Genomic DNA, 14,043 nt, shown 5'->3' on the forward strand with positions numbered 1-14,043 from the left:
AGGACATGGTCACTTTTATTTTTGTATATAACAATCCTTGATATCTGATCATATTTTGACCTGTGAAGGCTATGAAACCAAGTGAAACTGGCTTCATTACCGCGTGATAAAGATAAAATAAAGAGATAGGTCATAGAGATAGGTACAGTAGTCCATTGTCAAAATAAAGCACGTCCATAGCACGTCATTTTCTGACAATGCCAGATAGTTTCGAATAATTTTTTGACAATATATGACCTACCTACACTAACTTTTTACTACAAATCTTTGCTACAAAACTCAGTTGATTGATCGTGACATGACAAAACGTCAATAAAGTCAACAGTGCTCATTTTAACGCCAAACTTATGAGCACAAAATCAAAAAGTACTTTTCTCTTAAAATCCCTAAAGAAATAGAAGTATGCTTTCAAATTCCTATCTTGGAGCGCCCTCTGGGCTGCAGAAGCTCCGGTGCATGAATGAAGCCTTGAGTGCTAAGGTGTTGGAGCAAGTGAGCAGTAGTCAGGAGCTGTTGACCATGAACGATTTTGAGCACCAATCCAGTGAGTACCAGTTGAGGCAGTGTCTCCAGGAGAGGTAAGTGATTTTTACATCATTACCAAACTAAAATAGAGTTGGGCGGGACATGTTGCTAGGCAGAGTGGCTTGACTCGAGCCCTCAAGGCTATTAAGTCTTGAAGACTCGACTATATTTGAGAATTGTATTTATTTTACGCGTATGAATGTAAGATATCGTCTTTGCCGCGTTTGAGGCTTTAAGAGTCTAGGGTTCGAGTCTTTAAGTCTCGAAATGAGCGTTATTCACAACACTACAGGAGAATCACAATGTTAACTTTGGTGTGACAAAAGGTGATCATTTTCGGATGAACTCTTGCCAGGGTATCCTCTTGGGTTGTCCCATTCGTTTTTCGTCAAGTTCTTAAATTACTCCTATTCTGCTTTCGTCACGCATTCTACATTGAAAGCCACCGACGATTGTGACGAATGTAGAATGAGTGACGAAAGCAAATTAGGACTAATTTAAGAACTTGACGTAAAACGAATGGGACGAGCCAAGACGATACCCTTGCCAGAATATACAAATGACATAGGTAGATCACTATACGCTTATCCAATCAGATTATTAATTGAATCTCTTTCCCAAGGATTGCAGACCTAGAATCCTGGCGATGGGTCCTCCAAGACCTGTCAGACCGTCTCGAGGAGTTAATACGATCGTTACAATACGAGCGCAAGGCGTTGCATGTAGTAGTGGATCGTGTTAAGGGGGAGATTAGCAGGCATTGTGAGGAGAGGAGTCAAAGGGGAGCGTTGTCGCCACAGAGCGATCCCGTGGAAGATGCTATCAATATGGTTAGTGGCGCCATTTTACCTGCACGAGGGGCCTCCATACCATGATGTCTATGCGATTCTGTTTAAGACCTCAGCTGAATTGCTAAAGGACGGAGCTATATGTCACATAACTCCGTCCCTTAGCAATTCAGTTTAGATCCTAAACAGAATAAGGACATCATGGTAAGGCCCCTGTTATTTAGAAGATGTACCTAGCCGTTAAACTTTTTTTAACATTAGAAAAAAGATAAACAATCTTGACGTGTCTTTTTATTGAAAAACACTTTTGAAAAATACGTCGTGTAAAAGTGCCCTACTGGCCTATTTTCTGAAATGTTGATGTTTGATGTTTTGATGTATCTGTAGAACTGAGAACAAATCTAAACAATTATACCTACTTAATTGCAAGTGATCGGGTTTCTTCGTAAGGATATATCTATATAAAGCGACCCCTTTCATCGCTGTTGTGTGTAAATTAAATAATACCCTGATTTGCTTCGAAGTATTGATTATAACCTTGCAAAAACTGTTGATTTTAGGAGTACAAATTTTTTCAAGAACAAAAGGGAAAATTTGAGAAGATGATAAAAGAGCTCGACGAGCAAATACCTCAGATCGAGAAGGTAAAGAAGAGAATAGACGTTGCTGCCTCCAACAAAGAAGAGGCGATACAAGTTGAACAAAAGCTGCCTGAGATTGATATTGCATCTCGAACACCGTCGAGAATAAAAAAGAAAAGGTTGGCGTGTGTTTGCTATGCAGTAAATCATCTTCCTCGTGTTGTCCCGGCATTTTGCCACGGCTCATGAGAGCCTGAGGTCCGCTTGGCAACTAATCCCAAGAATTGGCGTAGGCACTAGTTTTTACGAAAGCGACTGCCATCTGTCCTTCTAACCCAGAGGGTTAACTTGGCCTTATATTGGAATTAGTCCGGTTGCATTACGATGTTTTCCTTCACCGAAAAGCAACTGCTAAATATCAAATGATATTTCGTACATAAGTTCCGAAAAACTCATTGGTACTACGAGCCGGGTTTGAACTCTTACCGCTAGGCCACCAGCGCTTCCAGCAAATATTTCAGTTTGTCCTACAGTAAATGTTATTCATTATATTCCATTGAGTTATTAAGGTAAACGTACTGGTGACCGACACGGTCCCAGTACATGTCATCTTGAAACTTAATCGGGGGGCACGGCAGTGCCCCCGCCAAGTCGAGCGCGAAGCAAGCACTGCCGTACCATCCTTTACTGGAACCATTTCGCCGCATTTTCAGGCCCCTATTTGAGAACCTCTGGATAAGACCAGAACGCAGAAATTTTGGTCATCCAGTAAGCTATAATCACATACTTAAAATCCAAAATTTCAAGTCTGTAGGTCATTTAGTTCCGAAGTTAAGCGAAAGCAATGTTTCGCATTTATGAAACTCACTCATGATCATCAGAATAGAACTAGTACTTCCCATAAACTCAGAGAGCTGAAATTTGGTACAGAGTTAGGGTTTAATGGCCACATAAAGGGAAAACCTAAAAATATTGCAATATCAGTCACGTTTTAAAGATCTAAGAACTGCATAAGTAAGTTTGTAATCCCATATAAATATATGATATTACAAAGTTACTGTTGCACATCCTACAAATAGTAGGTAAAGTAAAGGTACACTACGATGTACGATGTGAGTATGAATGAAGATATGTTTAGTTATGATATGTGTATACATAGTATGGGTATGAGTACCCGAAAAGAAGGACTGCCTACAAAAAGAGATGAGATCCCATCAAAAACATTACATGTAAAAAGGTGCAAGTCTCGCAACGCTTTCACTACAAAAAGAAGTGAAATCCCACCAAAAACATTCTGTAAAAAACTAGCCAAGTCTCGATGGAGCTGCTTGTTTATCTCTAAAAAGTAATGAAATCTAGACAAAGTCGTGCCAAGTCTAAGGTTCCTTACTGCGATTTCTTTATTATTATAGTTAATGTTGTGTGACTTGGCCGTTGAAGGGTACACAAGGGTACAAAACCAGGTGCTCCATGACACCATTGCACCAATCTGCCATTGCACCAAAAAGAAGGGTTTGTTTCAGGCTCGCCCATACATAAGTATTATTGAAATACGCAGCTTTATCAAGCCTACAATTGACTGGTTATTGAATCAACGTCTTCCAAGTGGCAATTTTCCATCGTCAATGGGTAGCGGTTCTGGCGACAGATTGGTGCAATGGTGTCATGGAGCACCTGGTTTTGTACCCTTGTGTACCCTTCAACGGCCAAGTCACACAACATTAACTATAATAATAAAGAAATCGCAGTAAGGAACCTTAGACTTGGCACGACTTTGTCTAGATTTCATTACTTTTTAGAGATAAACAAGCAGCTCCATCGAGACTTGGCTAGTTTTTTACAGAATGTTTTTGGTGGGATAGAAGTGACAGCAAGGTGTCATCTATTGGGCATTAGCATGTCGAGCACTATGTACGTTTACCTTATTACTTCATATAGAGAAGCCATACCAAACAATTTTTCAGTTTATCGCCTTTAACAAGATGGGAAAGACAATGTTATACACTGAAGAGTAAGGGATTATGTGCCCTCAGTCACGCGATGAGTATACGACAACAGGTAAGTACCTACTTACCTACTCAAAAATCTTATAATACTCATATGGGGCATTATCTTTGAAAAGGGACCTTATTGTCGATGGCGCTTACGCCGCACAGCGTCGCGCGGCATTGTATTTATATCGGACCATCGTTAATAATTGCGTATGCGCCATCGACAATAAGGTCCCTCTTCATAGATAACGTCACATATTATGTATACTTACATTTGTACTTTAACACTTTGTTCATTTACAGTGAAATTGACTAAGAACTGTGAGACAAAACACAATTAAAACTTTACCAAGTTCTTTTTAGGGTTCCGTACACAAAGGGTAAAACGGGACCCTATTACTAAGACTTCGCTGTCCGTCCGTCCGTCTGTCTGTCACCAGGCTGTATCTCACGAACCGTGATAGCTAGACAGTTGAAATTTTCACAGATGATGTATTTCTGTTGCCGCTATAACAACAAATACTAAAAACAGAATAAAATAAAGATTTAAATGGGGCTCCCATACAACAAACGTGATTTTTGACCAAAGTTAAGCAACGTCGGGAGGGGTCAGTACTTGGATGGGTGACCGTTTTCTTTTTGCTTTTTTTTGTTTTTTTTTTGCATTATGGTACGGAACCCTTCGTGCGCGAGTCCGACTCGCACTTGCCCGGTTTTTTTATAATATCTGAATAGGTATATCAACTAAGTTATTTTGCGTAAAGAATACAGTAAAAGGTCGCGTGTAATTGCCACGAGTCTGCGATATTTTCCACAACACAAGCTTTCTTGAGCTTATCGTGGGGCTTAGTCAATTTGCGTAAAAATGTCCTATAATATTTATTTATTTTGTAACTAAACCGCAGACATATTTTTTGAGAATGACTCAAAATCATCATTTTCCACTGCTCTAGCGCAATTTTTTTAACGTGAACGAACTATAATACTTACGGATAATTGGTTTGCTTAGGTTCGAGGTCGCAGACATCTACTATCGGTCACTGCCCAGTCCTATGCAGCCCGCGTGGATTCCCTGCTAAAGAGACGACTGTATCTAAACACGAGAAAGCTGGAAGACCTACACTGGCAAAAGGGGGAGGTTTGTATCTCGAATGAATTTATTTTAACTGAGAAATAAATTTAAACGGATGAGTTGGAAATTTTTGTGTTCAAAGTGGTTTTTAAAACTGTCTTGTTTTGTTGAATGTTGTGCAAGTACAGGTAAATGTGTAGATCGACATATAAAGTTTCAGGGAAGACCGTCATAGGGCAAGAATTTATACTTATACTAGTATTATACGATCTATCGTATTTGTATTCGTATCTACCTGCCCGATTCGAACTTTAAGATACGATATAAGACACTTTTATTATTACTATTAATATTATAAGTGGCCCCAAATTTTTAATAACATCAATGATTAGTTGCCTGAACGGCTCGAGCGGCCCTCGTTTCAGGTGATTCTCAAAAAATATGTCTGCGGTCTATTTACCGCGACCCGTACAAAATGTACGAAAAGAGTCGTATCAATTAGACGCAAGGGCGGACATATTCTCAGAGAATGACCATTCTATGACCGGATTAGATCATATTAACCTTTTAACCGTTTAGAATTTTTCATCGGGCGTGGCTGGTGTCGCCGCCGGTACGAAGTTACACGAAGTTTTGTCTTATTTATCAGACTGCGGCGAAATGAGCTGGATATTGTGTCTTATAATTATATCAGTCTACGGCGGTTAAAAGGTTAATTAATTAATAAACGCCTAAAGAAAACCTCATAGCAATATAGCGCACGAGTTACATTTTTCAACAGGCGCAAAAAGACTTCGAGTTCCTTTCAAACGAGTTAACCACAACAGAACAGAACGTCTTAGAAACAATGGAAAAAGTACGTCTGATGGAAGCCAGGCTCGCTGACCGTAGGCTGAGACCACCCAAGGAACTCACGAAGGATTCTGTGGACAGAAAGTTAAAAGACGAACTTCAGAGGCTGAAGAAATATTTGAAGTTTCTCAGGGACAATATTGACAGGATCACGTAGGTATATTTACTTTAAAAACGTTAATGACGATAATAAGGTGAGGTTTTTACTTCTACTCTGTCTACAGTCAGCAGCAGAAGTTGCTAAGCGGGCGATGTGTTCAAAATTACCTTGACACGCTCATATTCTCTTAACAATAAAGTCGCGTCAAGATCATTTCGAACACCTCGCCCGCTTAGCAACTTCTGCTGCTGACTGTCTGCAATAAAGGCTATTTAACAAACCGAAAAATATGCTAGCATAGCGGTCAATGAGTTGATAGTTCAAATACTATTTACATTTGATTACGTGTATGAATTCGATGCATTGCGGGTATGGGCACGGCGCCCAGTTGGCAGCTTTATATCGTCTGCGTCTATAATAAATGGGGCAAGTGAGATCAGTGGGTAGGTATTTTTTAAGATCTGTAGGTGCAGTTGCTTGGCTATCCCTAGCGATCATGGTAGTTTCAGCAAAATATAAGAAATACTTAGTAACAATTCAGTCTTTGACTAGTTAATCCTAGAACTGGCAGACTTGGACAGTCGAATCATAAAAAAGCGATCACATCTGAATTTGAACAGTAAAGTAGTTGTGTAAAAGGCGAAACAGAGGTGTTTCACAAGGCTCTGCGAGACACAAGGACAGTGTTGAACCTACCTAGGCAAAGTTGAACTTTGGTTGCTTTATTTCTTAGATTTACAGTATTTTATTGGCAACTACCCACTAAGATTGACTAATTAGTCAAAATAAGGACATAGACTAAGGTCAAAACCTTACCTCTTGACAATTATTGAAATGCCGAAGTTTCGAGGTTTGACTACAGTTTTGGTATAAAAATAAGACTCCATGACCGCTTCTAGACTTGAAAACTTCCTGTAAAACAAAAGCTAAGAAAACTTTAACTATCGCAGTTAACCCTTAGAGTGTTCATGTATTTATGGGTCGAAACTTCGCACAATATAACGGATAGTTCAAGAACTTTTTAATCAAGTTTCCTGAAGCGCGGGTTGAAAAGCTTGAAAATAACCCAAGCTACTTTGAAGTTTCATGGTTTGATTAAGAGGAAAGGGTAGGGCCGCTTCTCCATACAAACGTAGCCCCCATTTTCCTCTCTGGATATTGGCATTATGGAAAATATTTTTACATAATTTGATTATTATTTTTACGTAATATAAATCAAAGCTATGCCCCTACGTTTGACTTTTTCGGTTTAATGATTATTTTGGAAATTAGGTGCGAATCATACATTTTTTTTTAATGCTTCCAACTCTTACAAGATTTGTTAGCCGTTGGTCTGGCTCGCATTTGGTCCAGGTCGCTGTTTGTCCAATAAGCGTTTGGTCCAATACGCAATTTGCCCTAAAATCCGGACAAACAGCGAATTGACTTAGTAGCAGTTGGTCCCAATCGGAGTTCGCCATATATGCATTTTGACATACTCGCTGCTCGCCTTAAAAGCAGTTTGTCCTATACGCAGTTAACCCCTTTTTCCTCTGTCTTTGAACATTTCGATGTTATATAACGTAATATTATCGACATCGTCAACCAGTCAACAATGTATTTTAGGTACTTAAAAAGTATGAGAGTGTTATAGACAGACAATAATAAATGTGTCATTTTCATTTATCATATTTTGTCGTAATTAGTAATTTAAAGACTTTAAATGATAGGTTTACGGAGATTGGTTTGGCAATCAACTACGATAAGTGTGAGTTGTTCATTTCGGACGCCATTCCCTCCGACATTAACCTCATCACGCCAAATATTTCGATTCCGCTGTCTATAGACGGTAAGATTGAACAATTTTATAAGTGTTAGGACTTGTTATACGAGATTAACCCGCACATGGCGATCTACATTCTGCGGCTTTGCCTGTTTTCACCGAGATTTTTGTATATTCTCCGCTGTGCCCCAGTTAGTATGGTAATTCCCGTTGATAACATCAAACGTACATAATATTCTGAAAGAAACGGTTAGTAAGATCCTGAACGTTAGCTTTACACCGTCGAGTTGGACTCAGGCTACCTTCCCCATTAAATTTGGTGGACTCGGTATCCGTTTGACGGGTGATCTATAGCTCTCCCGGCGTTTTTGTCGTCCACCTACAGCACGTTCACCCTCGTTGGTGGTATTCTTCGAATTCCTAACACCGCTAACGTGTCTGGTGTCGTGCCTGGCGGATGTGGAATCAGCTTGGGGGGTAGACCATTCCGTCGATCAGGTACCGGGGGGAAAAACGAGTGGCGTGGGACGTTTTAAATGTCAAAAGAAATCACCAGTTTCTCTTGTAGAATTCCCCGAACCACCATGAACGAGCCAGGCTCATAGCGGTGTCAGAATAGGAGTTATTGGTTGCATGCGCTCCTTTCTCGAAACCTGGGCTCCGCTGGGCTCTGAGGATTGCGGTTTGCCTTCGCCTGGGTCTGCGAATCTGCGAGCCCGACACTTGTAGCCATTACGCTCAGCCGGTGGACACTCTGGGGCGGCATGCTACCCTTAATGATTTAATCCGCCGCGCCCTCAGCACTGCTTCTCTTCCTGCGACGTTGGAGCCGTCAGGTCTTTTTTAATGTCGGAGGGAATGGCGTCCGAAATGAACAACTCACACTTATCGTAGTTGATTGCCAAACCAATCTCCGTAAACCTATCATTTAAAGTCTTTAAATTACTAATTACGACAAAATATGATAAATGAAAATGACACATTTATTATTGTCTGTCTAAAACACTCTCATACTTATTCAAGTACCTAAGGGGTCATCCATTAATTACGTCACACGTTTAGGGGGAGGGAGGGGGTCAAGAAAATGTGACATATTGTGACATGGGGGAGGGGGGAGACACAAACTTTGTGACGTCACTTTAACTTCATCAGTAACCGAAAATGTATTTAAATTATTTAGTTCGCTGTACATTTAAATAACAAGTTTTTAAAACGAAAATAGTTATTAATCGTTTAATTTTCTTTCCTAAGCAGTTTTGGGTTATAAAATTACTAATATTTATATCGTCAAAAATATTTTGATAAAATATTAATAATACTTAGGTACTTACTTAATTCGATTTGGCGATTTCGTAGAAAAAATGTGACGTCACACTAGGGGGGGAGGGGTTTGCCAAATGTGACCAAGTGTGACAAGGGGGGGGGGAGGGATCAAAAAACCTAGAAATTGGTGTGACGTAATTAATGGATGACCCCTAAAATACATTGTTGACGGTTTGATGATGTCGATAATATTACGTTATATAACATCGAATTGTTCAAAGATAGACGAAAAAAGGGTTAACTGCGTATAGGACAAACTGCTTTTAAGGCGAGCAGCGAGTATGTCAAAATGCATTTATGGCGAACTCCGATTGGGACCAACTGCTACTAAGTCAATTCGCTGTTGGTCCGGATTTTAGGGCAAATTGCGTATTGGACCAAACGCTTATTGGACAAACAGCGACCTGGACCAAATACGAGCCAGACGAACGGCTAACAAATCACAGTCAATAACTATTTGACGAACGTGTCAAAAAATTAATCTTTACGGTAATAAGCCGCCATTTCTAATAAAATAAAATACACACATAAAGCGAGAGGATCAGGAGTTTTTGGTAGTAAGTCACAAAGAACCTTGGCTTCTATAGCGTTTGTAATCTGGTTTCTTGTACGGAAGACATATCGCATCTGAATCCAGATTGATTGATTCAAATTGCAAAGTCTGACCACCGATAATCAACACGTTTTAGTTCTGAGCATAAAAACTTTCGCAAAGGGACGTTCTTTTTAAGATTGGATAAAATCTTACTCTATTTTCAGATCGTTACAAGGGGATCTAACAGCATCTATAACGCAAATAAACTGTATCGAAGAGGAATTGTCCCAAGTGGTGCTGCTCGACGAAAATCGAATCAGACTTCGAGCGTCTGATGAAATACCTACTTCTAGCAGTCCTAGGAGAGCCGGGTCTAGTAGTACGGCGGATACTGCAAACAATTCTCGCTCTAATGACGCTATCAATACGGGCTTTAGAGAAAATATTCCATTGACCGTGATAAAGGAAGAAGATGAGTTAGAAGAAGATGATGATTATCCGTTTGATTTTTAAATGGTATTGCTGGGTTGCACATAACACATAATCGATGAACTGATAAACACTACATTAAGGCGAAGAGACCTCGTAGTGGTGTGGCACCGCTGGTCTGCGCGATACGGCGGAGGCGCGGCGTGCTACCCGGTCTGGGCTATAACCGCGAAAATCGAAGTTCGCAAATTGCGGGAAATTTTCTTTGTCACTCTAATTACGCCTTCATTCGAGTGAAGGAGAAAGATCCCCGCAATTTACGAATTTCGGTATTCGCGGTAGCCCCTCAAATGCCATTTTCCTACAAGCAACTCATTTTTTCGATGCATAATTTATGAATTATATTTTTAAAGTTGTAACTTTACATACGTTGTGATAACTTAGTTTGATATTTAGATTTAGTTGGATAACAAGTTTCTTAATAATTCTATTAGAATAAAAGGTGCTATGCTTTTATACAAAATATTTTATTCAACTTTTAAAAACATGCTTTGAAACAGAATTGGCATATGCATAGTGAATGTAACAGAATTGTGATTAAAATAATTAATCTTAGAACACAAAACGGCAAAACGATAGCATAGGAATGTTGCAACAGTGAACTACATTCTATTACAAAATATATGCATGCATTATACATATTTATACAATTATATTAATTTTACATTCAGTCCATTTTTTTCAATATTTCCCCCCTTAATAATAAGAGTATTTACAGGTTAATTGTCAAAAACACCTGTCAGATTATAAAAATAAATATATTTTAGTTCAAATATTATTATTTTAGAGATTAGGTATTGATCTCTTATTAGTAAGAGAGAAATTCTTAAATAACATTATACACACATGAAAAATTGTTGGTTAAATATGGGATATTTATCTGAGATTTATTTTGAGATAGTATACAGGTAGGTAAGGAATTATAATTATAAAAGTAGTATTCACCTTAATATTTTGGCACAACTCAACCCTATGCGTATGAAATCCTTAGGCCCTGCAATGTAACATAACTATGTCCATTTTAATATTTTATGTGTAATTGCATATTTTTACATTCTTGTATTCTTGCTTGTTTCAGTGTCCATTTTGATAACATTGATAGGGAATGTTATATTAGTTACATTGTACACATCTATTGCTTTTAACACGTTGTCTGCCGTGACCATCACAGGTGGGATCAAAAGCTCACTTAAATTATTATTGGGCATTGGAGCAATACTATAGGTGTAGTATGGTGAACAGCCAACGTGTTAACTTCCCCAAAATTTGCAGAATAAACAATTCTGGGTTGTGACTATGCTCAGTTCGTTCTTTAATATTTGAGATTGTTGTAGGTATATAGGAAATCTGTTACTATTAACAATAATGTTTAGATCATAAAATTCTTTTTTCACAGACTCAGTGAGGCTCAATAAAATGAAAGCTGAATATTCTTAATTACTAATTATGCTTAGGAGACCAATATGAAGTTAATTGAATTTTCATAGTTAGAGTTAAATATAAATAACCTGTGGGGTCTTTGGGTGGTGCAAAATGGCAAGGTGGGCACAAAAGGCCTGTTCAATAAACAAGAGTGGGCATAAAATACCATTTTTGGACCAAGGGCTTGACACAAAAAATACCCTTGCTTTAATTAATATCAAAACAGTATGTATACTTTTTGTAGGCAGTTAACAATTATATTTAATTGAGCTATACTGATTTATAAAAGCCACTGTAGCATATATATGTATGTACACCTGAGAAAGTTAGCTTGTCTAGATATTTTAAGTTAGTCTAGCTCAAGTTACCTCTAGCCACCCAGACATCAAATCATGGCAAGACAAATGCTATTTTGATTTGTCTTAATAAATATTTTGGCGGGGAATAGAACCCTATGGAGGAACCTGGTCTTCAACAGAAGGATATGATGTCACGATCCTCAGTATTGAGGGACCGACTGAAGAAGAAGAATAAATATTTTAATTATAATGAAATAGGACCTTTTTATAGTCCTTTGTGTGACTAGAGGATAATGCTTGCTGCACATTTTGCTGTTGTGTTTGCACAAATATGGCCCAATCTTATCTGTTTGCAATATTGAGGGAAAAACAGTTATGGCATAGTGTGTTGCTGACTTGATAGAGCAAAATGGCATTATACTGCTGAGAGTTTAGAAAAGCAGAGTTGAAAAAGGCTATTCAGCTTAGTTTTCAAATATAACTGTGAGACACACTTTAGATTAACTGAATTGATTAAGATGAGATTCACTGTACACATGTTCTTCAATCTTATTAACAGTGCATGGAATATGGACATTGCATTTATTACAAAATGCGTTCATTTCATGTTCGTTAGCAAGATAGTCCTCTATAGAAATGTCCTGGTCTTCAATCAAGTCTTCGATGTCTGTGAACCACTGCATGTGACTCTCGTTATCATCAATGTGATCCAGGATGCCTTGCACTGTGTTATCAATGTATGCATCACATATTTTGCACCACACTTCGGCGTCATTATCAACTCGAAATATACCATTGAGCGGTTTAAGCCTGTCCACAGTTTTGGCTCTGTGATTGAAGGAGTTCACATGATCCTGTATACTCTCCAGAGTACAACTTAACGTTATATCGCAAACTTCGCATGTTACATCATCTCTGTCGCACGATAAATAGTCGTCTATATTGATAAACTCACCGTCCACGAGGTCTTCTATAGCGGCCATCCAATTCGCATGCGAATCTCCATCTATATGTTTTGACACCGATTCCCCCTCAGTAAGATTCACCTGGCAAGGTTTACAGTGCAACACTTCGTTTGTTAGGCTTATACCGTTCTCGGACATTAGCTCGATATTCTCTTTATGTTTTACGCCGTTAGTATGCTGCTCGATACATTTGTTTGCCTTTGGTATAAACACATCGCAGTAGATGCAACGAACCCGCGTCTTGGAGCCAACGACGATCCCCGTCTGTAATCCAGTTTTCATTTTATTGTAATACTTCTGACGGGCACTTTCACTTGTAAATATAATAATTGGGAATTTCGTACTTTCTTTCTCGAAAACGATCAAGTAAATTTTGTATATGGAATGGATGTTTGATTGACGGATGGATTGAATTGAACTGTCAGAAGTGTCAGATGGTTGAAATACTTGAAATCACCTTGAAATATGGCGCCTTAAAGAGTCTTTACACGATCGGACATAATTCGCACTACTAAAAGTAGGTCAAGTGAGGTCAAGCTCGGACTAGGGCTCGCGGTCGGGTCCGGGTTTCGGGTACCCGTTGCCGGGGCCCCGTTCTCGTGCTACACGAAACCGGATTTGTGGCCCGTTCGGAACGGATAATTAGGATCCGTGTAATTAAGATCCGTGTACCCGTGTTACCCGTGTGTCCGGATCCACGGATATTAATTACACACGGGTCCGGCCCGTTCTCGACGTATAGTGACGATGACGATCGATCGCGTTCTTTATAAAAGCAAAGAATCTTATATCTTTAAACGAGCAATACCATTATATTCAAATAGTAAATGTACTATTTTTTTAAACAGACTTGTAACCATTGTTACCAATAAACTTTCATTTTCATTTTATCATTTTCATTTTTTCTATTTCTATTTTTCGCGCATTTCGGAAATGGCTCTAATGGTTTCGATAAAATTTGCTGAGCGGGGGCGAACAAAACGAAAAAAAAAACAGAACGGCATCAACTATGTATGACCAAATGAAAACAGCTGAACTATGATTAGAAACTTTGACCGACTGAGTGGCAAACTAAAATCTTAAAAATTCCATAACTGAAAAAAATCCAATTCTTGTTTGTAAAACAGTACGGCTACTTCTTTAACTTTCCAAACAAAAGGTATGCCGGGTAAAATACCTGTGTCAAAATTGCCACGGGTATTTTATTGCATGTGCCGCCCGCAAACCATTATTATCTTAATCTACACGTGTACATTTCTATGAACTTCGCACGAAATAAAAATTATCTAAGTAATAAGTGGGGATGTGAGAAAAAACTAGAGTCGGACAAAAAAGTCTT

General features: G+C 38.8%; 2 protein-coding genes across 2 annotated transcripts; one reads left to right on the forward strand and one right to left on the reverse strand.

The window, feature by feature from the left end:
• The first annotated feature begins 306 nt into the window (after positions 1 to 306).
• On the forward strand, positions 307 to 10,042 carry LOC134670461 (structural maintenance of chromosomes protein 1A-like). Its single transcript, XM_063528288.1, has 7 exons — positions 307 to 578; positions 1,148 to 1,355; positions 1,874 to 2,073; positions 3,859 to 3,952; positions 4,895 to 5,023; positions 5,739 to 5,962; positions 9,754 to 10,042. The coding sequence occupies exons 1-7, from the start codon at positions 403 to 405 to the stop codon at positions 10,040 to 10,042; spliced, it is 1,320 nt and encodes a 439-aa protein (XP_063384358.1). The 5' UTR covers positions 307 to 402.
• A 416-nt stretch (positions 10,043 to 10,458) lies between these two features.
• LOC134670815 (uncharacterized) lies at positions 10,459 to 13,114 on the reverse strand. The gene has a single exon (XM_063528638.1). The coding sequence runs from the start codon at positions 12,984 to 12,986 to the stop codon at positions 12,240 to 12,242; it is 747 nt and encodes a 248-aa protein (XP_063384708.1). The 5' UTR covers positions 12,987 to 13,114; the 3' UTR covers positions 10,459 to 12,239.
• Positions 13,115 to 14,043: the final 929 nt, after the last annotated feature.

This window comes from Cydia fagiglandana, chromosome 14 (assembly GCF_963556715.1).
Source record: "Cydia fagiglandana chromosome 14, ilCydFagi1.1, whole genome shotgun sequence".
Lineage (NCBI taxonomy): Eukaryota > Metazoa > Arthropoda > Insecta > Lepidoptera > Tortricidae > Cydia > Cydia fagiglandana.